We start from the raw sequence: 27,241 nt of genomic DNA, 5'->3' as shown, positions 1-27,241 counted from the left end.
ACATCGGTGCCACTGTATTATCCTCAAAACGGGCAAAGAAGGTGTTTAGTTTGCATCCTGTTTCCAGCGATCATCCTTGAAATGTTTCTACAACTTGATTCGAGTCCACCGGCAATAAATTCAATTGATTGGACATGATCTAGAACGACACACACCTGTCTACAGTGGGGCAAAAAAGTATTTAGTCAGCCACCAATTGTGCAAGTTCTCCCACTTAAAAAGATGAGAGAGGCCTGTAATTTTCATCATAGGTACACTTCAACTATGACAGACAAAATTAGAAAAAATAATCCAGAAAATCACATTGTAGGATTTTTTATGAATTTATTTGCAAATTATGGTGGAAAATAAGTATTTGGTCAATAACAAAAGTTTATCTCAATACTTTGTTGTATACCCTTTGTTGGCAATGACAGAGGTCAAACGTTTTCTGTAAGTCTTCACAAGGTTTTCACACACTGTTGCTGGTATTTTGGCCCATTCCTCCATGCAGATCTCCTCTAGAGCAGTGATGTTTTGGGGCTGTTGCTGGGCAACACGGACTTTCAACTCCCTCCAAAGATTTTCTATGGGGTTGAGATCTGGAGACTGGCTAGGCCACTCCAGGATCTTGAAATGCTTCTTACGAAGCCACTCCTTTGCTGCCCGGGCGGTGTGTTTGGGATCATTGTCATGCTGAAAGACCCAGCCACGTTTAATCTTCAATGCCCTTGCTGATGGAAGGAGGTTTTCACTCAAAATCTCACAATACATGGCCCCATTCATTCTTTCCTTTACACGGATCAGTCGTCCTGGTCCCTTTGCAGAAAAACAGCCCCAAAGCATGATGTTTTCACCCCCATGCTTCACAATAGGTATGGTGTTCTTTGGATGCAACTCAGCATTCTTTGTCCTCCAAACACGGCGACTTGAGTTTTTACCAAAAAGTTATATTTTGGTTTCATCTGACCATATGACATTCTCCCAATCTTCTTCTGGATCATCCAAATTCTCTCTAGCAAACTTCAGACGGGCCTGGACATGTACTGACTTAAGCAGGGGGACACGTCTGCACTGCAGGATTTGAGTCCCTGGCGGCGTAGTGTGTTACTGATGGTAGGCTTTGTTACTTTGGCCCCAGCTCTCTGCAGGTCATTCACTAGGTCCCCCCGTGTGGTTCTGGGATTTTTGCTCACCGTTCTTGTGATCATTTTGACCCCACGGGGTGAGATCTTGCGTGGAGCCCCAGATCGAGGGAGATTATCAGTGGTCTTGTATGTCTTCCATTTCCTAATAATTGCTCCCACAGTTGATTTCTTCAAACCAGGCTGCTTACCTATTGCAGATTCAGTCTTCCCAGCCTGGTGCAGGTCTACAATTTTGTTTCTGGTGTCCTTTGACAGCTCTTTGGTCTTGGACATAGTGGAGTTTGGAGTGTGACCGTTTGAGGTTGTGGACAGGTGTATTTTATACTGATAACAAGTTCAAACAGGTGCCATTAATACAGGTAACGAGTGGAGGACAGAGGAGCCTCTTAAAGAATAAGTTACAGGTCTGTGAGAGCCAGAAATCTTGCTTGTTTGTAGGTGACCAAATACTTATTTTCCACCATAATTTGCAAATAAATTCATTAAAAATCAATGTGATTTTCTGGATTTTTTTTCTCATTTTGTCTGTCATAGTTGAAGTGTACCTATGATGAAAATTACAGGCCTCTCTCATCTTTTTAAGTGTGAGAACTTGCACAATTGGTGGCTGACTAAATACTTTTTTGGCCCACTGTATATAAGGTCCCCATGTCAGATCAAAAACCAAGCCATGAGGTCGAAGGAATTGTCCGTAGAGTTCCCGAGACAGGATTGTGTTGAGGCACAGATCTGGGGAAGGGTACCAAAACATTTCTGCAGCATTGAAGGTCCCCAAGAAAACAGTGGCCTTCTTAAATGGAAGATGTTTGGAACCACCAAGACCCTGTCTAGAGCTGGCCGCCAGGCCAAACTAAGCAATAGGGGGAGAAGGGCCTTTGTCAGGGAGGTGACTAAGAACCCGATGGTCACTCTGACAGAGCTCTAGAGTTCCTCTGTGAAGATGGGAGAACCTTCCAGAAGGACAACCATCTCTGGAGCACTCCACCAATCAGGCCTTTATGGTAGAGTGGCCAGGTGGAAGCCACTCCTCACTAAAAGGCACATGACAGCCCGCTTGGAGTTTGCCAAAAGGCACCTGAAGACTCACAGACCATGAGAAACAATATTCTCTGGTCTGATGAAACCAAAATTGAACTCTTTGGCCTGAATGCCAAGCATCACATCGGGAGGAAACCTGGCACCATTCCTCTGTGAAGCATGGTGGTGGCAGCATCATGCTGTGGAGATGTTTTTCAGCGGCAGGGACTACAAGATTTGTCAGGATTGAAGCAAAGATGAACAGAGAAAAGTACTGAGAGATCCTTAATGAAAACCTGCTCCAGAGTGCTCAGGACTGCAGACTACGGTGAAGATTCACCTTCCAATAGGACAAGAACACTAAGAACAAGTCTCTGAATGTCCTTGTGTGGCCCAGCCAGAGCCCGGACTTGACCCGATCGAACATCTCTGGAGAAACCTGAAAATAGCTGTGCAGCAACGCCCCCCATCCAACCTGACAAAGCTTGAGATAATCTGCAGAGAAGAATGGGAGAAACTCCCCAAATACAGGTGTGTCAAGCTTGTGCAACATACCCAAGAAAACTCAAGGCTGTAATCGCTGCCAAAGGTGCTTCAACAAAGTACTCCGTGAAGGGTCAGTTTCGTATTTGTAATAAATTATCAAAAATAAACAGTTTTTGCTTTGTCATTATGGGGTATTGTGTGTAGATTGATGAGGGAAAAAACTATTTAATCCATTTTATGGATAAGGCTTTAACCTAAAAAAATTAGGAAAAAGTCAAGGGGTCTGAATAAGGCACTGTATAGGTCGTTCCACGAAATTAGTGCCTTTTGCGTCCCTTTGATATTTTAAGTAGAAATTGTGAACCAATACAGAATTTTAAAAGCCTGTTATATTAATTGAAGTGCCCTTTAATATAGATCACATGGAGAATTCAATACATCTGATTTATTTTTATACAACTAAAGGTTTGCTAAAGTGCCAAAATTCAGCATTTTGACATGTCCCTCCATCAACTCTGTCACTCCTAGGAACATTTCCACTCACTTAATACAAAAAAGTTGCACCATCATTGTAAAGCCCTAGTTATTTTGTTTCTTTGACAAAGTCAGTTCTGAAGAGTATTATTTATTTAATGTGATTAGTGATTAATTTACGTCTGTCCCTCATTTAAAGGTCAACCCTGTTACGCGAACTGAACGTTTTAATATGGTGAAACTATTCCTTTTGAAATATTTTATTCAAAAGAAACATTGAACCTATAATAGTCAAATCATAGTGTAAAAGCAAATGTTTTTAAAAAACATTTTCTGTTGTATTTTGGTGAAAACTAAGCGGGTAGAGCATCCCACATCAACCCTGTTAGAGATATACAGGCTAGAAATGTACTTTTCTGTGAACCTTGTATTCAATTTCCACTCCTTGTTGCACACAACAAGCTTCCATTCCCCTTGTCAATGGAAATTTATGGCTGATTTAAGATGAAATCGTCAACCCTATTACAGTCAACCGTGTTACTTTATTTGGCACTTAATAGGTGCTTACTATAGCCATATTTTTTTTAATTCAACTTCTTGAGATGGGAAAACTTGTTTTTTATTAAGGTGAACAAGTTCTCTTTATGACAGAACTTTTTTGAACAAGTTACACTTCTCAAAAGGCACCTAATTGGTGGAACGACCCAGAGGCATATGGCTTTCAGTGACGTGCCTTCATGGTTGCCAAGGGAAGCTAGGCTTCCCCAAAAAATTTACCAAGAAAAAAACATACAATTATTTATCTTTTGTCTCTCTGTGTTTCAACAATTATCTTCATTTCGCAAGAGGCTGACATGCTGTCTGGTCCAAAAGAGTATGACATGTTTGCCATCCATAGTATTGAATGCAAGGGAAGCCAGCTAGCATTTGGCCTCCCTTGATAATTAAACAAAAAAATAATAGCCAATCAGCATTAAGCTGAACTGAGTGAGCTCAACTGTGAATGGTCCTGGCGCACCAAAAACAAGTGTCACGGGAAGCCAGTTTGGATTTGGCTTCACTCCAATCACATTACATTGAGAGCATATTTCACTGACAGAAACTCGTTGTGTTGAGCATCTCGTTCTGTTGTTGTTCTCTGGTGGTTAGCTAGCTAGCTAAAATGGGCCCTTTCCTAAATTAGCCATGGATGGAGATACGTCAATGCTGCCGGAGGAGACGGCTGCCGTTTTACGGTCCCCTAACCAATTGCGCTATTGTGTGTCAAATGTTTCTGCCACCGTCTCTTATGACCGAAAATAGCTTCTAGATATCAGGACAGCGATTGCTTACCTCGTATTGGAAGCAGATTTTTTCTTTAATGAGTCGGACGAAAAGGATTTACTTCAGACGCCGGACAAGGCGGTGTGTGTATATTTGTAAACAACAGCTGGTGCATGAAATCTAAGGAAGTTTCGAGGTTTTGCTCGCCTGAGGTAGAGTATCTCATGATAAGCTGTAGACCACACTATTTACCAAGAGAGTTTTTATCTATATTCTTCGTAGCTGTCTATTTACCACAACAAACAGGAAAACGCTTATCCAGAGGCGGCGCTCCTAGTGGCCGGGGACCTTAATGCAGAGAAGCTTAAATCCATTTTACATCATTTCTACCAGCATGTTAAATGTGCAACCAGAGGAAAAAAAACTCCAAACAACCTTTACTCCACACACAGAGACGCTCTCCCTCGCCCTCCATTTGGCAAATCTGACCATAATTCTATCCTCCTGATTCCAAGCAAAAACTAAATCAGGAAGCACCAGTGACATCCTCAACAAAAAAGTGGTCAGATGAAGCAGATGCTAAACTACAGGACTGTTGTGCTAGCACAGACTGGAATATGTTCTGGGATTCTTGTGATGGGATTGAGGAGTACACCACATCAGTCACCGGTTTCATCAATAAGTGCATCGATGACGTCATCCCCACAGTGATGTATGTACATACCCCAACCAGAAGCCATGGATTACAGGCAACATCCGCAAGCTGCCCAATGACACGAGCCTACCAGACAGGCTAAATTACTTCTATGCTTGCTTCAGGCCAGTAACACTGAAACATGCATGAGAGCATCAGCTGTTCCTGACAACTGTGTGACAACGCTCTCTGTAGCCGATGTGAGTAAGACCTTAAAACAGATCAACATTCACAAGGCCGCAGGGCCAGACGGATTACCAGGACGTGTACTCTGAGCATGCGCTGACCAACTGGCAAGTGTCTTCACTGACATTTTCAACCTGTCCCTGACTGAGTCTGTAATACCAACATGTTTCAGGCAGACCACCATAGTCCCTGTGCCCAAGAACACTAAGGTAACCTGCCTAAATGACTACCGAAAATTGACTACCGAAAGGCTGGTCATAGCTCACAACACCATTATCCCGGAAACCCGAGACCCACTCCAATGATGATGCAATCTCTATTGCACTCCATACTGCCCTTTCCACCAAGACAAAAGGAACACCAATGTGAGAATGCTATTCATTGTGTCATGATGTTGGCTTGTGGGTGAGGTTTTGACCCCCCCATAAATACCTTTCTCCCTTTCCTCTCTCTTGAAGGATTCTTGAAAAGCCTTTGTTAAACATATAGAGTCTGGGAACATCACAAGGTTGGGGGGAAAGGAACCACATTTCGGTAATGCAACCAGTTGAAAATATGCGTTGGTACTTAATGAATATGATGCCAGATCAGTTAGCGTCTGAGACATTCTTACTAATGATAGGATGACATAAACTGTATCTTGGAAAGTCTACACATTATAGTTATCAAATTCACATGGAATTGTTGGGCAATTTAAATGTTTAAATATGAAAATATTTGTGAAAAAATGAAATGTAATTTTAGCTTCCAAATGAGAGAATTGGTTTTTCATAAGGTTATAGCTCTGCTCACTCAGTGGCCCCGCCCATTTGAAGAGACATTGGTTATAAACTATGAAACACGCCCTTCTATCCCCTCCTATATAAAGCCCTTGACGAAAATGTAACCTTGTGTTCCGAGGACGTTAGGGCGACAGTCCTACGTTTAAAAGGGCTCAGATAATAAGCTGTTCCAAGGACGTGTGGACTTGAGGTCCCCACGTTGAAAGGACAAAGACCACCTACAGAACTAAGCCAACCTTAGACAACCTAAGGAAGCATCGAATTAGCATCGAATTTCAATGTGAAGGTGACGACCTACACCCTGGAAGGATGAATTTCGACTATACCAGCCAGAATATAGCATGAGCTTAAAAGTATGGCAACTTGGTATGAACTTTGAACACTTATTCAGTCCAGAAGTGATACCTCCTAGCCGTTGAGTTAACAGCAGTCGCAAAACGTGGGCTAGGAGAGGACGGACAGAGTATCCATTCTACCATGCTCCAGTTCACCACTAGACAGTCTTCAGAGGACCAGAGATCCATGCTGGACAACCCGGCCTCCCATCTACCGAAGCGCTGCTCAGAGTAAATATTTATTGCATTCTCCTTTTTCAAATAGGCGGTTATTTAGAATGCATAAGATTCTGTATTTACGATAGCATAGCTTCTCCCTTTGTTACTCAGTCTTCCCGCTCTTTCACTCAAACCCAACCCCCTCTCTTTGTGTAACCAGCTGTCGTATCTGTTCTGTCCACCAGGGGACGTTTTTTTTATGACATAATTTGTAATCAATGTATGATCCATTCTGTGTGATTATTTAGTAAATAAATAATTCAACCAAATTGTGTATTGCTGATTCAACTTATTAGTCAGGGTTCGTGAAGATAACCAAGAATTTACAACTTTCAGATGAGACTAAACAAGGTGACGATTAAATATTGACTGCTATTGATGTAAAAGATTACCAGGTCTTTAAGAGCTTATTCGGAAGATAACAGCTCTATAAACATTATTTCGTGGTGCCCCGACTTTCTAGTTAATTATCTACCTGATTAGCTTAATTAGGTAATATTAATTACAGAGAAATTATTTTATAGAATAGCATGTCATCCGGCATAGCCAAAGACACGACAATTGACTACAGCTCAGCGTTCAACACCGTAGTGCCCACAAAGCTCATCACTAAGCTAAGGACCCAGGGACTAAACACCTCCCTCTGCAACTGGATCCTGGACTTCCTGACGGGCCGAACCCAGGTGGTAAGGGTAGGTAACAACACATCCGCCACGCTGATCCTCAACATGGGTGCCCCTCCTGTATTCCCTGTTCACTAATTACTGCATGGCCAGGCATGACCGCAATACCATCATTAAGTTTGCTGATGACACAACAGTGGTAGGCCTGATCACCAAAAACGATGAGACAGCCTATAGGGAGGAGGTCAGAGACCGGGCTGTGTGGTGCCAGGACAACAACCTCTCCCTCAACGTGATCAAGACAAAGAAGATGATTGTGGACTACAGGAAAAGGAGGACCGAGCACGCCCCCATTCTCATCGACGGGGCGGTAGTGGAGCAGTTTGAGAGCTTCAAGTTCCTTGGTGTTCACATCACCAACAAACTATCATGGTCCAAACACACCAAGACAGTCGTGAACTCAGGAGACTGAAAAGATTTGGCATGGGTCCTCAGATCCTCAGCAAGTTCTATAGCTGCACCATCGAGAGCATCCTGACGGGTTGCATCACTGCCTGGTATGGCAACTGCTCGGCCTCCGACTGCAAGGCACTACAGAGGGTTGTGCGTACGGCCAAGTACATCACCGGGGCAAAGCTTCCTGCCATCCAGGACCTCTATACCAGGCGGTGTCAGAGGAAGGCTCTAAAAATTGTCAAAGACTCCAGCAACACTAGTCATAGACTGTTCTCTCTGCTACTGCACGGCAAGTGGTACCGGAGCGCCAAGTCCAGGTCCAAAAGGCTTCTTAACAGCTTCTACCCCCAAGCCATAAGACTCCTAAACAACTATTCAAATGGCTTCCCAGACCCACTTTTACGCTGCTGTAACTCTCTGTTTATTAATTACCTCGACTAACCGGTTCCCCCGCACATCGACTCTGTACAGGTACCACCTGTATATAGCCTTGCTATTGTTATTTTACTGCTGCTCTTTAATTATTTGTAACCTTTATTTTTTTTATTACTTATCTATTTTTTACTCAACACTTATTTTTCTTAAAACTGCATTGTTGGTTAAGGGCTTGTAAGTAAGCATTTCACTGTAAGGTCTACACCTGTTGTATTTGGCACGTGACAAATACATTTTTATTTTATTTTACTTGATAGGGATTTGGACTTGTGGTTTCACTTAATTCTGCATACTGGGCAATGATTATAATGGCGATTCTGATCCAACCATAAATTCATATATTGAGCCCCTGGCCTGAGAGGGTGGAAGTTCAATATGTAGCTAAATGTAGAAAGCTAATATTAACTAGCTAACATTGCCCATGAAAGGAAGTTAGGCTAGCGAGCAAGCTTTTTAGCCAGGTAGTCTAAGACAACAAAAAATGAAAGTGTGTACTGTATGACAGTACTGTATAACGTTTCTTCAACATGAAAGAAAGGGGGATAGCATTGGCATTTCTCTACAAGTAGGGCAAGTCAACATGTTTTATCTACTTGCACGAATGCGCACACACACACAGATATCAGAACCATGGACAGTCACATCATATTTAGCTTTTGTTGATCATGGTGGCAAGGCACATGAACTGGTTATCAAGCAAACAAAGCAATTATCAAAAAATCCCTTTTTTTCAATTGTTTTTGGTATATTTTAGTTGGTACTGTATTAGACTAAGCAGAGGTGATTTGGTGATGTTGAAATGGTACTGGAATAGTGAAGCAGATCCTGTTTTCTTTATGACTTGCTGTAACTCTCTGTGGTTCTAAATCAATAGTTGTTTCGTGGTTCAAAAATTGCGGAAACATTAAGTTACTTGACCACGCTGTAGGTAATGTAACTGTTTGTTACATGCAATAAGCTTTATGCACTTCACCGGACAGAGGTTGCTCTCCGGTTTTGTGATGAAACAAAGGTGGTTGAATTTATTCTGCCACTGTGTCTTCTTATGGTCTCTGCCTTGGGCCTATAAATCATGGTGGCAAGGCATATGAACTGGTTATCAAGCAAACAAAGCAATTATCACATCACATAGGTTGTAATATGGCTTTTTTCTGGCTCGCTTCACCAGTGATATTACCCACGCACCACTGCTGATGGCTCTGCATATCCAGACGATGGTAGATCAATGACACTAAGGCCCTGTAATAACAGCAGGGGTTGCAGCTGAAGTCACACAAGGAGAATGGGGGAAAATCCCACCCCAATGTAATGAGTCACAATTATTGTACAGGAATCAAAAGATCAGAGATATGCTATGATTTTCCATCCAAACAATCCATGTACTATTGATATGGTTTCACATATTTCCCAATTCCTATTAATTAGTTCAGATACCTCTCTCTTCATCATAATCACAATGCCTTGCCATACTGGCAACACAGCAAGGCAAACTGGATTTCTTCCCCCTGTAACATTACAATGCATAGTTGTACTTTGTTGTTACTGACAGACAAACCGGTGAGTAGCAATAAATAACCTACTCACAGAAAGCCATTTGCTGACACACTCGCACAGAGCAGCACTGACGGATGGTTTCAGACAGACATTCTCCCATGGTACATGAGTGTAGCAGTCCTAGGAACTAACGGCAGTGCTTCTCTAAAGCACCTCATTAAATTTTGGGTAGACAGCAGTAGCTTTTTAAAATGTCACATTTACCCAGAAGGAATTTAATTGCTCTAAGTATTGCTGCTCATTTCTAAAAGTCTGCAAATCATCAAACAAACATGAAGGTCAAAAAAGTATCGGGTATTCCAACGGTGTGGACAATGCGTATTCTAGCTCAGTGGCATTGATTCCTCAAGGTGAAGTATTTGTTCAATCCAAGGGACTGTGCTTACATAACAGTTAGATGAGTATAAAGATGAATAGTGCTTTTATAGAGAGAGACTCATTACTATCCTGAATATTTCACTGCAAATGCAGCAATAAATTAACCCATAATTCCCTTTTATACAAGAAGATTGCTTAATTAAATGGAGATGCCTTAACGCACTACTGAAAATCACCTGTATCAATTCAATTTATGAAATAGCTGTTATGGGAACCTCACCTGATAACAAAGTCATGGGAGTCTATCTCTGGCCCACAGCTGCTATTGAGTAGGATCCCAGAGTTCCCTACGATGGCACAGCGTCTGTGGTGCTGGTTCTTCATGGGGGATGCAGTGGGTAGCAACCGGTACAGGTTCTCTGAGATGTTGGTAGTGCTCTGACGGTCAAAGACGTAGTGGATGACATCTCCAGGTTTCAATGTGCCCTTCAGAATAGAGATGTCCCTCTCTGGGTCAAAGAACCTCAGGATGTTCTTCCTATTGAAGGAAGAAGGTCATCCATGAAGGAATACCCAGCTTATGGGAGTGTGAGACCTAATAGAGACCAATGCAGAAGAGGATTGTATTCCTACCTGATGAGGCTGGAGAGGGTTCTGTTGAAGGTCCAGTTATCTGAAGAGAGCCTGGTGGCCTTTTTCGAGCCTGAAGGAGAAGCAGGACTCTTGTCCTCCCCTTCATTGACTAAAGGTGTAGGATTGGCTTTCACTGCTACATTTCTACAACAGGACAGCGAGGCATCCATTAGAAATGAATGCAACATGACTTTGATACATGTGATATAAAAACGCATATCATCACTTGAAAAAGCAGTGTGAATGAACAACGATGTCATGTGTGTAAAGCCACCCAATGTATAATGAAAGCCAGTCAATTGCATGTCTTCATAAATGTGATACTTAATTTCAAACCCCAGGGAAGTTCTATGTGTCTATCACTTGCACATCAATTGTACATCAATTGGGTGATTTATAAATCATTTAAATTAGATACACACAATTCTGTAATCCACTGCTTGATATGTTCATGTGTATTAAGTCTGTTAATTATTTTACAAGTCTTCAAGCATAATAGCTCAAAAGGGGAAGCAAATAAAGGGCTAGAATAACAGAATTGATGAGTATTATAAAACCAGAAGGCAATAGGAGGAGCAGGTCAGCCTGACAAACCTGTTGGGTTTGGGGATGACGCTGTGCAAGTACAATGTTCTGGAACCTCCAATATTCCTAGACCAACGAAAAGTTATTTTACCCACTATCAGAATAATTCATCATATTATTTTCAGATGAATGGAATCGTGCAGAACATGAAGTGTGAGGGGCAAGAGGTGGTTTAATCAAATTCCAGGCATCACATATAATTCAGGCTGTCAGAATATCCATGGCTATGCTCTTAATGTGTATTCAGATGAGCAGTAGGCTCATCACATTGACATGAATGTGAAAGAGAAGAGCACGCATCAAAACGCAGTCAGACTGTGAAACAGAACTGTTGTTGGTGTAACACTGATACATGAGTGCTGAAGGCCATTCATGTCGTTAAAGAAGCATGTGAGCAAAATGTGTCATATGATCCCTGGTAGAGCTATGTACCTCAATGTCTCAGGTATCTTATGTATACACCTGAGGGGAAAAACAGGACATGCCAACTGATCTACCAATCTGACTGTTACCGGTGCTTGTGAGTCTGGATAAAGAGGTGTAGTTGGTCAACATTGCTTAAACATCCTCTATATATCTTGTATAGATCAACCCTGAATGATATACAATCTGTACACTATGAGCAGCATGGACTACTGCTCAAGACATAGATCATTATTGCCTTTTATGACAGCAACATCAATGTGTTAAAGAAAAGACGATTAACATATCTGCTTCAAAGTCCCAACTCTCATGGGGTTTATAAAACCATAAAGCTCCAGAAATTAAATTAGAGCAAGCACACAGTACCATAATACTACGGCTCCATTATGTCCAAAAGGACGTTGCAAATGGAGTGTGTCTCAATTAAGTATGTACAATTGTATCTTGAGTCAGTTATTACAGAGGCAAGGAGAATCACTAATATGACAAGCAGCAGACAAGGAGCCAGGAGCATTCAGTCTGCTCAAATGAAGGTGACAGGCCTAGCTGTACTATCTGGGGAGCAACACAACTACTCCATTGTTCTTGGAGTGGAGAGATATACCAATATAGGAAAGCTACTTCATGAAACAAACAGTTGTAATTAATAGGTTATTACTCTGTAATTAACACATACACATGATTATTATTGTGATATTACCACCATAATTTTGTAATAAATACCTGGTCATCTCTGTACTGTAAAATAAAGTGCTACAGTACCAACTGTTCCAGCTACTTAACATTTACAGCCACAAGAAGCTTGATTCTTGTTCTATCAGAAGGCAGAACTGTATCTTCCAAGCTTCAAGAGTTGTGTTTGTGTAAGATAGAAGAGTCTTCTGATGCAGGGCTCAGTTATGTCTGTGCCCAAGAAAGCAAAGGTAATCTGCCTAAATGATTACCGCCCCGTAGCACTCACATCGGTAGCCACAAAAGGCATTGAAAGGCTAGTCATGGCTTACAGCAACACCATCATCCTGGAAACCCTAGACCCACTCCAATTGGCATACCGCCCCAACAGAACCACAAATGATGCAATCTCAATCACACTCCACACTGCCCCATCCCATCTGGACAAAAGGAACACCTATGTGACAATGCTGTTCATTGACTACAGCTCAGCATTCAACACCATAGTGCCCACAAAGCTCATCACTAAGCTAAGGACCCTGGGACTAACCACCTCCCTCTGAAACTGGATCCTGGACATCCTGACGGGCCGCCCCTAGGTGGAAAGGGTAGGCAACATCACATCTGCCATGCTGATCCTCAACACTGGGGCCCCTCAGGGGTGCGTGCTTAGTCCACTCCTATACTCCCTGTTCACCCATGACTGCATGGCCAAACACGGCTCAAACGCAATCATTAAATTTGCTGATAACACAACAGTGGTAGGCCTGATCACCAACAACTTCGAGACAGCCTATAGGGAGGAGGTCTGAGACCTGGCAGTGAGGTAAGACAAAGGAGATGATTGTGGACTACAGGAAAAGACGGGCTGAACAGGGCCCCATTAACGTCGACGGGGCTGTAGTGGAGTGGGTCAAGACTTTCAAGTTCCTTGGTGTCCACATCACCAACTAACTATCATGGTGCAAACACACCAAGACAGTTGTGAAGAGGGCACCACAACACCTTTTCCCCTCAGGAGACTGAAAAGATTTGGCATGGGTCCCCAGATCCTCAAAAAGTTCTACATCTGCACCATCGAGAGCATCCTGACCGTTTGCATCACTGCCTCGCTCGGCATCCGGCCGTAAGACACTACAGAGGGTAGTGCGTATGGTCCAGTACATCACTGGGGCTAAACTTCCTGCCATCCACTAGGTGGTGTCAGAGGAAGGTCCAAAATATTGTCAAAGACCCCAGTCACCTAAGTCATAGACAGTTCTCTCTGCTACCACACGGCAAGCGGTACCGGAGTGCCAAGTCTATGACCAAAAGGCTCCTTAACTTCTTTGGGACAGGGGGGCAGTATTGAGTAGCTTGGATAAAAAGGTGCCCAGAGTAAACTGCCTGCTACTCAGTCCTAAAAGCTAGAATATGCATATAATTTGGATAGAAAACACTCTGAAGTTTCTAAAACTGTTTGAATGATGTCTGTGAGTATAACAGAACTCATTTGGCAGGCAAAAACCTGACAAAAAATCCGACCAGGAAGTGGGAAATCTGAGGTTTGTAGTTTTTCAACTCTTTGCCTATCCAGTGTAAATTTGGTCCGATTGCACTTCCTAAGGCTTCCACTAGATGTAAACAGTCTTTAGAACCTTGTTTGATGCTTCTACTGTGAAGGACGAGGGAATGGGAGCTGATTGAGTCAGGGGTTTGGCATGAGCTGATCACGCATGCTCACGTGAGAGTTAGCTGCGTTCCATCACACTTCTACAGACAAAGGAATTCTCCGGTTGAAACATTATTGAAGATTTATGTTAAAAACATCCTAAAGATTGATTCTATACTTCGTTTGACATGTTTCTACAAACTATAATATGACCTTTCGTCTGAAATTTCGCCTGGACTTGCCCGCGCCTCGTGAGTTTGGATTGTGTACTAAACGCGCAAACAAAAAGGAGGTATTTGGACATAAATTATGAACTTTATCGAATAAATCAAACATTTATTGTGGAACTGGGATTCCTGGGAGTGCATTCTGATGAAGATCATCAAAGGTAAGTGAATATTTATAATGCTATTTCTGACTTCTGTTGACTCCACAACATGGCAGATATCTGTATGGCTTGTTTTGTTGTCTGAGCGCTGTACTCAGATTATTGCATGGTGTGCTTTTTCGGTAAAGCTTTTTTGAAATCTAACACAGCGGTTGCATTAAGAAGAAGTGGATCTAAAATTCCATGCATAACACTTGTATCTTTTAGCAATGTTTATTATGAGTATTTCTGTAAATTGATGTGGCTCTCTGCAAAATCACCGGATGTTTTGGAACTAGTGAACATAACGCGCCAATGTAAACTGAGATTTTTGATATAAATATGAACTTTATCGAACACAACATACATGTATTGTGTAACAAGGAGTCCTATGAGTGTCATCTGATGATGATCATCAAAGGTTAGTGATTAATTTTATCTCTATTTCTGCTTTTTGTGACTCCTCTCTTTGGCTGGAAAAATGGCTGTGTTTTTCTGTGACTAGGTACTGACCTAACATAATCAGATGGTGTGCTTTCGTCGTAAAGCCTTTTTGTTGAAATCGGACAATGTGGCTGGATTTACAACAAGGTTATCTTTAAAATGGTGTCAAATACTTGTATGTTTGTGGAATTTTAATTATGAGATTTCTGTTGTTTTGAATTTGGCGCCCTGCAATTTCACTGGCTGTTGTTGAGGTGGGACGCTAGCATCCCGAATATCCCAGAGAGGTTAACAGTTTCTACCACTAAGCCATAGGACTGCTGAACAATTAATCAAATGGCCACCCGGACTATTTACATTGACATCCCCCCCACCCATTGTTTTCACACTGCTGCTACTGGCTGTTTATTGTCTATGCACGGTCGTTTTGCCCCTACCTGCATGTACAAACTGCCTCGACTGGCCTGTGACCCTGCACATTGACTCGGTGCCGGTGCTCCCTGTATATAGCCTCGTTATTGTCATTTTATTGTGTTACTTTTTTTTTTTTTTTACTTTAGTTTATTTAGTAAATATAACTCTATTTCTTGAACTGCATTGTTGGTTAAGCATTTCACGTTAAGGTCTACACCTGTTGTATTCGGCACATGTGACAAATACAAATTGATTTGATTTGAAAGGGAACTGTTCATTTTGTCTCCAGTCTGTTGCTCTCAGTAACAAATCAAACAGTAATATTCTATCCACACATCCACCCACCAAACAGCCCTCTATACCATAACATCACTGGAGCTGGAGTGCACACAGGATACACTGAAGTGTTGGAAAAAAACACCAAGCGCATGCCATTTGTCAAGAAGCCCTGGGGTGCGTCAACTAGAGGCTGACCGATTATGATTTTTCAACGCCGATACCGATACCGATTATTGGAGGACCACAAAAGCCGATACCGATTAATCGACCGATTTTTAAAATTTGTTTGTAATAATGACAATTAAAACAATACTGAATGAACACTTATTTTAACTTAATATAATACATCAATAAAATCAATTTAGCCTCAAATAAATAATGAAACATGTTCAATTTGGTTTAAATAATGCAAAAACAAAGTGTTGGAGAAGAAAGTAAAAGTGCAATAAGTGCCATGTAAGAAAGCTAACATTTAAGTTCCTTTGCTCAAAACAAGAGAACATATGAAAGCTGGTGGTTCCTTTTAACATGAGTCTTCAATATTCCCAGGTAAGAAGTTTTAGGTTGTAGTTATTATAGGAATTATAGGACCATTTCTCTCTATACGATTTGTATTTCATATACCTTTGACTATTGGATGTTCTTATAGGCACTTTAGTATTGCCAGTGTAACAGTATAGCTTCCATCCCTCTCCTCGCCGCTACCTGGGCTCGAACCAGGAACACAACGACAACAGCCACCCTTGAAGCAGCGTTACCCATGCAGAGCAAGTGGAACAACTACTCCAAGTCTCAGAGCGAGTGACGTTTGAAACGCTATTAGCGCGCACCCCGCTAACTAGCTAGCCATTTCACATCGGTTACACCAGCCTAATCTCGGGAGTTGATATGCTTGAAGCATTGCGAAGAGCTGCTGACAAAACGCACGAAAGTGCTGTTTGAATGAATGCTTACGAGCCTGCTGGTGCCTACCATCGCTCAGTCAGACTGCTCTATCAAATCATAGACTTAATTATAACATAATAACACACAGAAATACGAGCCTTAGGTCATTAATATGCTCGAATCCGGAAACTATCACCTCGAAAACAAAACGTTTATTCATTCAGTGAAATAAGGAAACGTTACGTATTTTATCTAACGGGTGGCATCCATAAGTGTAAATATTCCTGTTACATTGCACAAACTTCAATGTTATGTCATTATTACGTAAAATTCTGGCAAATTAGTTCGCAATGAGCCAGGCGGCCCAAACTGTTGCATATACACTGACTCTGCGTGCAATGAACGCAAGAGAAGTGACACAATTTCACCTGGTTAATATTGCCTGCTAACCTGGATTTCTTTTAGCTAAATATGCAGGTTTAAAAATACACTGCTCAAAAAAATAAAGGGAACACTTAAACAACACAATGTAACTCCAAGTCAATCACACTTCTGTGAAATCAAACTGTCCACTTAGGAATCAACACTGATTGACAATAAATTTCACATGCTGTTGTGCAAATGGAATAGACAAAAGGTGGAAATTATAGGCAATTAGTAAGACACCCCCAAAAAAGGAATGGTTCTGCAGGTGGTGACCACACACCACTTCTCAGTTCCTATGCTTCCTGGCTGATGTTTTGGTCACTTTTGAATGCTGGCGGTGCTTTCACTCTAGTGGTAGCATGAGACGGAGTCTACAACCCACACAAGTGGCTCAGGTAGTGCAGTTCATCCAGGATGGCACATCAACGCGAGCTGTGGCAAAAAGGTTTGTTGTGTCTGTCAGCGTAGTGTCCAGAGCATGGAGGCGCTACCAGGAGACAGGCCAGTACATCAGGAGACGTGGAGGAGGCCGTAGGAGGGCAACAACCCAGCAGCAGGACCGCTACCTCCGCCTTTGTGCAAGGAGGTGCACTGCCAAAGCCTTGCAAAATGACCTCCAGCAGGCCACAAATGTGCATGTGTCAGCATATGGTCTCACAAGGGGTCTGAGGATCTCATCTCGGTACCTAATGGCAGTCAGGCTACCTCTGGCGAGCACATGGAGGGCTGTGCGGCCCCACAAAGAAATGCCACCCCACACCATGACTGACCCACCGCCAAACCGGTCATGCTGGAGGATGTTGCAGGCAGCAGAACGTTCTCCACGGCGTCTCCAGACTCTGTCACGTCTGTCACATGTGCTCATGTGCTCAGTGTGAACCTGCTTTTATCTGTGAAGAGCACAGGGCGCCAGTGGCGAATTTGCCAATCTTGGTGTTCTCTGGCAAATGCCAAACGTCCTGCACGGTGTTGGGCTGTAAGCACAACCCCCACCTGTGGACGTCGGGCCCTCATACCACCCTCATGGAGTCTGTTTCTGACCGTTTGAGCAGACACATGCACATTTGTGGCCTGCTGGAGGTCATTTTGCAGGGCTCTAGCAGTGCACATCCTTGCACAAAGGCGGAGGTAGCGGTCCTGCTGCTGGGTTGTTGCCCTCCTACGGCCTCCTCCACGTCTCCTGATGTACTGGCCTGTCTCCTGGTAGCGCCTCCATGCTCTGGACACTACGCTGACAGACACAACAAACCTTTTTGCCACAACTCGCATTGATGTGCCATCCTGGATGAACTGCACTACCTGAGCCACTTGTGTGGGTTGTAGACTCCGTCTCATGCTACCACTAGAGTGAAAGCACCGCCAGCATTCAAAAGTGACCAAAACATCAGCCAGGAAGCATAGGAACTGAGAAGTGGTGTGTGGTCACCACCTGCAGAACCATTCCTTTTTTGGGGGTGTCTTACTAATTGCCTATAATTTCCACCTTTTGTCTATTCCATTTGCACAACAGCATGTGACATTTTTTGTCAATCAGTGTTGCTTCCTAAGTGGACAGTTTGATTTCACAGAAGTGTGATTGACTTGGAGTTACATTGTGTTGTTTAAGTGTTCCCTTTATTTTTTTGAGCAGTGTATATACTTCTGTGTATTGATTTTAAGAAAGGCATTGATGTTTATGGTTAGGTACACGTTGGAGCAAGGACAGTCCTTTTTCGTGAATGCGCACTGCATCGATTATATGCAACGCAGGACATGCTAGATAAACTAGTAATATCATCAACCATGTGTAGTTATAACTAGTGATTATGATTGATTGATTGATTGTTTTTTATAAGATAAGTTTAACGCTAGCTAGCAACTTACCTTGGCTTCTTACTGCATTCGCGTAACAGGCAAGCTCCTCGTGAGGCAGGTGGTTAGAGCGTTGGACTAGTTAACCGTAAGGTTGCAAGATTGAATCCCTGAGCTGACAAGGTAAAAATCTGTTGTTCTGCCCCTGAACAAGGCAGCTAACCCACCGTTCCTAGGCCATCATTGAAAATAAGAATGCGTTCTTAACTGACTTGCCTAGTTAAATAAAGGTGTGTGTAAAAAAAATATTTTAAAAAATCGGCAAAATCGGCGTCCAAAAATACAGATTTCCGATTGTTATGAAAACTTGTAATCGGCTCAAATTAATCTGCCATTCCGATTAATCGGTCAACCTCAAGCCTCAACTCAGCCTGATGATGCAATTGATTCAAGGTTTGATGTGGAAAGCAAAATGGGCTTCCAATGGGCTGGTTCCTTTTGATAAAATGGTCTGGTCTATTGTGATAATATGTCTTCTAAAATAGTGACTATACACGGTTTTTATTATGAAAGCGCAATAGAATTAGAGCAAAACCCAGTTGACACAGCTGTTAGAGAGTTCAGTATTATGCAGTGAAGAGAGTTAACAGTGTAGAGTTACACCTGAAACTATCTGATTACCAGTCCATTCTCTCCATACTAGGTAGCCTACTTTTGATCCCATGTGTTATGACTCCCCTAGTTTTGTAGCAATTATTCCATCCATGCACCCCATAAGTAAAGTGCCAAGATTACACACGCACACACCCATGCACACACCCATGCACACACACACACACACACACACACACACACACACACACACACACACACACACACACACACACACACACACACACACACACACACACACACACACACACACACACACACACACACAGGATCTGAAGGTAGTCCTTCAAGATACTGGAGCCTACTCTATAATGCATGGAGGCTACACTGCAGACAAATTGGTCTTTGTAGATCCAGGTATAGAGCGTCTGTTAAACATCTGTCGTCAATTGCATTAGGCTATTATACTGGGATATCACAAAGGGAAAGCTAAAGTGAAAGGTTCGATTAAAAATGCAAGATGTACAGTAAAGAAATAGGAGTAGAACGCATCAACAAATGGACAGCGGTTTGTAACATTGAAATGGACCCAAATGAAGAGTTTATTTCCAAAACGTTATATCCCCAATTCTTCAAATTTGTGTTTTTTCATCAGACATTATTGCTTATGGGTACCGTCATGTGTGTGTAAAATATTACTGTTCTCAGATTTTTTATTCATAGATTTTAAATGTGTATAATTGTATTTTTTGTTGTTGCAAAAGGATATATATCCATTGTTTAGCTACCATGGTCCAAGCACACCAAGACAGTCGTAAAGACGACAAAACCTATTCCCCCTCAGGAGACTGAAAAGATTTGGCATAGATCCTCAAGACCTCAAAAGGTTTTACAGCTGCACCATCGAGAGCATCCTGACGGGTTGCATCACTGCCTGGTGTTACACGGAGTGGAACAGGGAAACCAAAGAGCAGACTCAGACGAGGAGACTGGGATGAAGTAACCAATGTATTTATTGAAACACAGGGGGAAGATGGAGTGCAGGCAGGGGAAGCTCGGACGGGTTGCAGGAAACCAGATGTGGAGGCTGAGGCTGGAGCTAGAGGGGTTGGGACAGGGTAAGCAGGTCATGTGGGGAATCCAAGGGAGCAGTAGAGTAGAGTGGGGAATCCAGGGCAGAGTAGCAGGATGAGGAGACGTGGGACTGGAGACAGGAACCAGAGTCAGAGCAGGCAGAACTGCAGCTGAGAGGAAACCCATGTCAGGCAAGGAAAACAGGCACAATCTCACACAGAGAGAGAGGGAGAGAGCACTGGGGGAGTGGCGGCAAGTCAAGGAGACACAGGATGAGCAGTAGAGGGCGTGGCAGGAGAAGATGTAACACCTGGTATGGCAACTGCTCGGCCTCCGACCACAAGGCACTACAGAGGGTAGTGCGCACGGCCAAGTACATCACCAGGGCCAAGCTTCCTGCCATCCAGGATTTCTATACCAGGCGATGTCAGAGGAAGGCCCTAAAAATTGTCAAAGCCTCCAGTAACCCAAGTCATAGACTGTTCTCTCTGCTACTGCACGGCAAGCGGCACCGGAGCGCCAAGTCTAGGTTCAAGAGGCTTCTAAACAGCTTCTACTCCCAAACCAAAAGACTCCTGGACAGCTAATCAAATGGCTACCCAGACTATTTCCCCCCCCCCACGCTGCTGCTACTCTGTTATTATTTATGCATAGCCACTTTATTAACCCTACCTGCATGTGCATAATTACCTCAATTACCTCGACACCGATGCCCCTGCACATTGGCACATTGACACTGAACCGGTACCCGCTGTATATAGCCCCGCTATTGTTATTTACTGCTGCTCCTTAATTCTTTTTTTTCCTTATCTCTTACTTTTTGGGGGGTATTTTCTTAAAACTGCATTGTTGGTTAAGGGCTTGTAAGTAAGCATTTCACTGTAAGGTCTACCTGTTGTATTCGGCGCATGTGACAAATACAATTTGATTTGATTTTAAATAGAATGTTTGTATCCTGTATATTTGACTGTGATACTTTATGTGGTTTTCTCACCTATCTATTTTAAGATGAATCCATTTACAGTAAGACGTTCTGGATAAGAGCATCTGCTAAATTACTAAAATGTCAAATGTAAATGTTTTACATACAGATCTCATATTACTGTATTATTACAAAAAATAATAATAATATTGACGTCACAAATGATCATTTGGTACATTTCTTCATAAAAAAATTAAAACCTAGCAGTACTACTAATTTATTTGAGCGTTAAACTGATATGTAGCATTTTGCAAAATAAACCATCAAGCAATAGATTTTAAACAAATACGTCTGTCATTGAACAACCCCATACCATGATTAGATAGTGAAAAAACACACTCATCTCTTTCATAATATCTTTAAACAATAAAAGCTAATTTACTAACATTTCAGAAAATGTATAGCGTTTTGGAATGAAACTCTGCAAATGTATCCTAACAGCCTACAGCCTACTGGAGAAATGTTAACGTTGGAGGAGCACTCAATGTCTTCTGAAGTTCTGATGAATGAGTGAAGATAACGCAGCATCGAACATAATTTGCACATGAACATAAGATTCAATTTCTTTGAATAATGCATTTTCACATCTATATAACACGTGTATAGTGCAACAGAAATCATGAACAAAACGAATCAGAAACACCGCTATACTTACCCAATTTCTTCCTGGACTTCAGCAATATCAGCAATGATCAGAAATATGACCAGCAGTGTTACAATTCCAAATATCAATGTTCGGAATTCTAACTGCATGACTCAGGAGAAGGCTGCAGAACTAATCCAAGCGACAAAAATCTAAATCGATTGAATACATTATCCTTTTAATCGCTGAAATTGATAGATTTTACTCAATTATCTCCACCAATATTCTTCAATGCTAATCTTGAACGAAGACAATTTGTCTCGGAACAAATCCCAGGTTGATATATTTTTATAAGGTATTTTTTTCTCTTCCTTTTTCCAAGCGGCACTGTTTTCATCCTCACTTCAATTCCCCAGTCAAACTTTGAAAGATTGTGCTTGAAACTACATTGCGATTGAGATACGAACAATATGGAAAATACCACAAACCTTAAAGGTACAGGCACTTTATGGCTTTCTACAGTAGGGTAGCCTATGGCTGCTCTTTGAGGCTTTAGGCTAGGCTGCTATTGGATGCTATCCATTACCTTTGTCTGATCATCATTGAATTGGAACTCACTATTGCTGCATGACTTTGATAGCCAGGTTCAAAGGACCATCAGGCAATAGTAGGCTAACATATGTCACCAAATTAATATTCACCTTCTATATTCAACCATTCATCATGTGAATAGCATTATAATAGACACAGAATACTATAATATGTCATTGGTGCCTTTGTGAGGTCAGGTTTGTTGAGATAATGTTAAAGAAAATCTAATTTTGTATTAAAAATAAGTTTATTGGGTAGCCTTCTGGTTTCATCATATCATAAACTGTCCTTTGAATAGCTTACTGTCCTGTCTGAGTTGTATTACTGGTCTCACTCCAATGTGATCAATGCAAAACCTTTCAGTTTTCAACTGCCTGGTTGTCTTGTCTTATTTATAGTCATGTTGAGTCAATAAAAATGTCCTTTGTCAGGCAGATGGTAGGGTGAGGGATTGAAGACTTAAGAGAGGAATGAAATAGAGCAGGTTCTCAAATCATATCCATTTGCATATACATTTGGTCACTTTACTGGCTCAGCGTACTGGTACTCTGTATTTGATTTATTTCATAAACCAATAGTGCTCTTTCAGCACAGCATTCCAATAAATCTGTAAAGTGACATTTGAAATGGATTACTCCATAAAACCTTTTAAGGATTTTGTTGCATGGAGTGATATGGGTTGTATGGGCTGTGATACTGAGGAAAATGAATATGATTTTTCTACAACTGTGAGTCAGCACAAACACATCCTGCAAAGTATATATGAAAGACCGACATAAAGCGTCTCCAAATCAATCTAAATGTTCAGCATTCTGATATCAGCAGACAGCCTGTCAATACCGCACCACCTCCGTTTCTCTGTCTGGGTTTGCTTCAAGTCCACCACTTTGAACACAAACAATATAAGATATTCAGCTGTTGTCTGGTATGCAGTGGGAATAACAACACTGACCTTGATTTAAAGTCTGTTATAAAATATATTATATTTCATCCTGTCATAAGATTAAGGACAAAACAATAAATTGACGTGTAAAATGCACAATCACTCAAGCTGAGCCAGGTGGATTTTTCAACAGCACCTACTTGGCAGACTCCAAAACAACACTTTTAGAGTGATCAGTTTGTATGCATCAAAGTCAAGAGCATGTATTGGGTAGCAACAAATGTTTGCAATCAGGGGTATGGGATGTGGGGGGCGGGGGTAACTGTTGGGGAGTAATTGTTTGCAGAGTTATTCTAAACAAGAAAGTAATCTCAAGTTTGTCGTATAAATTCTAAGATTTGTTGTAGGATAGTGGCTTGTTAATGGGAACTCTATACAAATTAGCTCATCAGCTCAGAGCAGTGCATGGTGGAGAAGCAGCTGTTTAATGTGGAGGGAATTTCCCAATTGATTAACCTAATTTGGGAAAATGAAATTGAGTCAAAAGATTGAAATAGAAATGAAACGATCTTAATGCAACCAGAGGAACTTTCATGGCTGACCTAGAGAACAGACACTTTATTTCATTGTATCATCGTCCTAGCTGTTGACAATTAAAATGGTCAAGGAGATACAGCAGTAAGCATCTTACATGTCAGCTGTACCTGTGTGACATAACCCTGGCTACAGCCAAGGGCTGCTGTAGGGATTAAAGATGTGGATTAGTAGTGTCCTCATTAAAAGACTTGCTGTCTCTTTTAATGTGTGTAAACATTAAAAGATGTTTGGAATCACATGCTTTGCGATTTAAAATGGAGCAAAAAAGGCTGTCCAGATGAGATTAACTTGATGTGTGTTTTTGAAGTCAGTGACAGTATATTGCAGGGATTCTTCTTATTCTCTGTGCATCTTGTGGCAACTTGAACTAACTAAATAAATAACTTAAGGCATTGTAGCTAAGGACAGGTCATTTTGTTGCCTACCAGTAGACCATGTACCAGCTCAACATTCTTAAACCCCATGTTTGAATCATGTTTAGAACCTGTTTGAATCCCAAAACACTCATAGACTAAAGAACTGCTTGAGGGGGCTGAACTTGGCTAAATTAATGAGATTCATGGATCTGTTTTCCAAGAGAGGAGAGAAATGCCAGTAACACAAAGCATCAAGTGAATATCCAGCACTGTCTACTGCAATTTCACATTTTCTCTGCTCAGTCTCCATTGTCTATCCAATTGTACTCCAGGAAGCAATAGGCATTAATTTCTTCAACTGTAGCCTTTAGACCACATCTGATTTCATGAGGCCATGGCTCTAAAGCAGACTTGGATTCAAAAACCAGCAATAACAAATGCAGTACATCTTTTCTGTAACTTTTTTTCGTCTTTATTTATCGCCCAAACCACATACTGTAGCGAAAGTGAGTGTCACGATCGTCATTATGAATGGACCAAGGTGCAGCATTGTAGGCGTACATTTTCCTTTATTAAATGAACACTGAACAAAAACAACAAAATACCAAATGAAACGTGAAGCTAATAATAGTGCTGACATGCAACTATCCATAGACAAGATCCCACAAAGCACAAAGGGGAAATGGCTGCCTAAATATGATCCCCAATCAGAGACAACAATAAACAGCTGCCTCTGATTGGGAACCATAGCAGGCCAACATCGACATATAAAACGCCTAGATGAACCACCCTAAATCACACACACACACACACACACACACACACACACACACACACACACACACACACACACACACACACACACACACACACACACACACACACACACACACACACACACACACACACTGTTTTAAAAAATAGTCAATTTCTCAGAGACCATATTATTCTACAGTGTTGGATGTCCTCAGTGTTGGTTGTCCATTGTAATCCTTGATTGCATCCTTGATTGCACACAGTTATTTACTGTGGTACAAAGCCAATGGTTTACACCTGAGGGAAAAAGCAAGATATCTGTCAGCAGGACAAAAGAGCTATTCCTTCCTGTCGATTCTTACATGAAAGCACTTTATCTTCACCCAAAGCAAATGTGTGTGTGTAGAACCAATGACAAATTACTGAATCCAATGCTTTACAGATCCAGTGGTAACAGTGTTGTGTTCAACACTTATCTGTGTATTGCAGTCTGACTATAACTCTAATTTCATATGGGTCTGGTCTTGTTTGTCGTTGATAGGGATGACAGGAATTGATGATAGTGACAGTTTGCGCTATAAATATAATTAGAGTTTGTACTCCAGGGAGCAACAATTCCACAGATGATGCAATCTCTATTGCACTCTACACTGCCCCATCCCACCTATGTAAGAATGCTATTCATTGACTACAGCTCAGCGTTCAACACCATAGTGCCCTCAAAGCTCATCACTAAGCTAAGGACCCTGGGACTGAACACCTCCCTCTGCAACTGGATCCTGGACATCCTGACGGGCCGCCCCCAGGTGGTAAGGGTAATAACTCTACCTACATGTACATATTACCTCAATTACCTCGACATATTGACTCTGTACCGGTACCCCCGTATATAGCCCTGCTATTGTTATTTTACTGCTGCTCTTTAATTATTTGTTATTCTTATCTCTTTTTAGGTATTTGCTTAGAACTGCATTGTTGGTTAAGGGCTTGTCGTGTCTTGAACGATAATTCATGTGAAGACTGTTATATTATCAAATCAATTCTCTATGTGTAATTATTACGTGATTAAACTAATCATGTAAACATGAATTAACTAGGAAGTTAGGGCACCACGGGAAAATGTTGTTTAAAGAGTTACGATTTCCCGAATTTAACTCCCGTCAGATATTTTCATATCTTATCGATTACAGTCACTTATTAATATATTACCTCATCAGTCATATTCTGAATGTCGCAAACTCTTGGATGTCTGCACGAACCCTAGCATAAATTATGAATCAACAGCATACTAATTGGCTTAATTATTTATTTACTAACTAACTAAATAATCACACAGAAGTACATAAACACACAGAGGATAGGCTATGCATTGGTTACTATCATGATACAATAAAAAGTCCCTAGTGGACTAAACCGATATAACAGCTTGTTATATCAAATGAAAAGGGAGGGGCAGGTAAGAAAGAGCGGGAGAAAATACAAAGGACTCCACTATCGTACACACAGCTGATAACTAGGTTCATGGAAATGCTAATACTTTGCACATGAACAGCTGCTCATTTGAAAAGAAATAGCAAATCATATTTATTGGTCACATACACATGGTTAGCAGATGTTAATGTGAGTGTAACGTAGTGCTTCTAGTTCCAACAGTGCAGTAATATCTAACAAATAATATAACAATTCCCAACAACTACCTAATACACACACATCTAACAAGTAACCTAACAATCTATGCTACCTATGCTGTTTCCTCAAGTCCACAATCATCTCCTTTGTTTTGTTGATGTTGAGTGAGAGGTTGTTTTCCTGACACAGTAATCTATACAATATATACATGTGATATGAGTGATGTAAGATATGTAGACATTATTAAAGTGGCATTATTTAAAGTGGCATTGTTTAAAGTGACTAGTGATCCATTTATTAAAGTGTCCAGTGATCGGGACTCAATGTGGGCAGCAGCCTCTCTGAGTTAGTGATTGCTGTTTAGCAGTCTGATGGCCTTGAGATAGAAGCTGTTTCTCATTCTCTCGGTCCCAGCTTTGTTGCACCTGTACTGACCTCGCCTTCTGGAAGATAGCGGTGTGAACAGCTGGTGGCTCGGGTGGTTGTTGTCCTTGATGATCTTTGTGACCTTCCTGTTACATCAGGTGCTGTAGGTGTCATGGAGGGCAGGTAGTTTGCCCCCGGTGATGCGTTGTGCAGACCGCACCACCCTCTGGAGAGCCTTGAAGTTAAGGGCGGTGCAGTTGCTGTGCCATGCTG

The 27,241-nt window shown here is 41.7% G+C and overlaps 1 protein-coding gene across 1 annotated transcript in view; it reads right to left on the bottom strand.

The window, feature by feature from the left end:
- st8sia2 (ST8 alpha-N-acetyl-neuraminide alpha-2,8-sialyltransferase 2) overlaps window positions 1–22,272 on the bottom strand; it is a 29,179-nt gene extending 6,907 nt beyond the window's left edge. The window contains exons 1-3 of the mRNA XM_055940204.1: window positions 21,863–22,272; window positions 10,603–10,746; window positions 10,250–10,507 (exon numbers count right to left, since the gene is read on the bottom strand). Of these exons, the coding sequence (XP_055796179.1) occupies window positions 10,250–10,507; window positions 10,603–10,746; window positions 21,863–21,960 (500 nt within the window). The 5' untranslated portion in view covers window positions 21,961–22,272. The remainder of the gene's footprint in view (window positions 1–10,249; window positions 10,508–10,602; window positions 10,747–21,862) is intronic.
- Between the last annotated feature and the right edge of the window lie 4,969 nt (window positions 22,273–27,241).

Source organism: Salvelinus fontinalis, chromosome 12 (genome assembly GCF_029448725.1).
Source record: "Salvelinus fontinalis isolate EN_2023a chromosome 12, ASM2944872v1, whole genome shotgun sequence".
NCBI classification, from domain to species: domain Eukaryota; kingdom Metazoa; phylum Chordata; class Actinopteri; order Salmoniformes; family Salmonidae; genus Salvelinus; species Salvelinus fontinalis.
The sequence above is the reverse complement of the archived record's forward strand: the minus strand, read 5'-3'. Positions and strand labels throughout refer to the sequence as shown.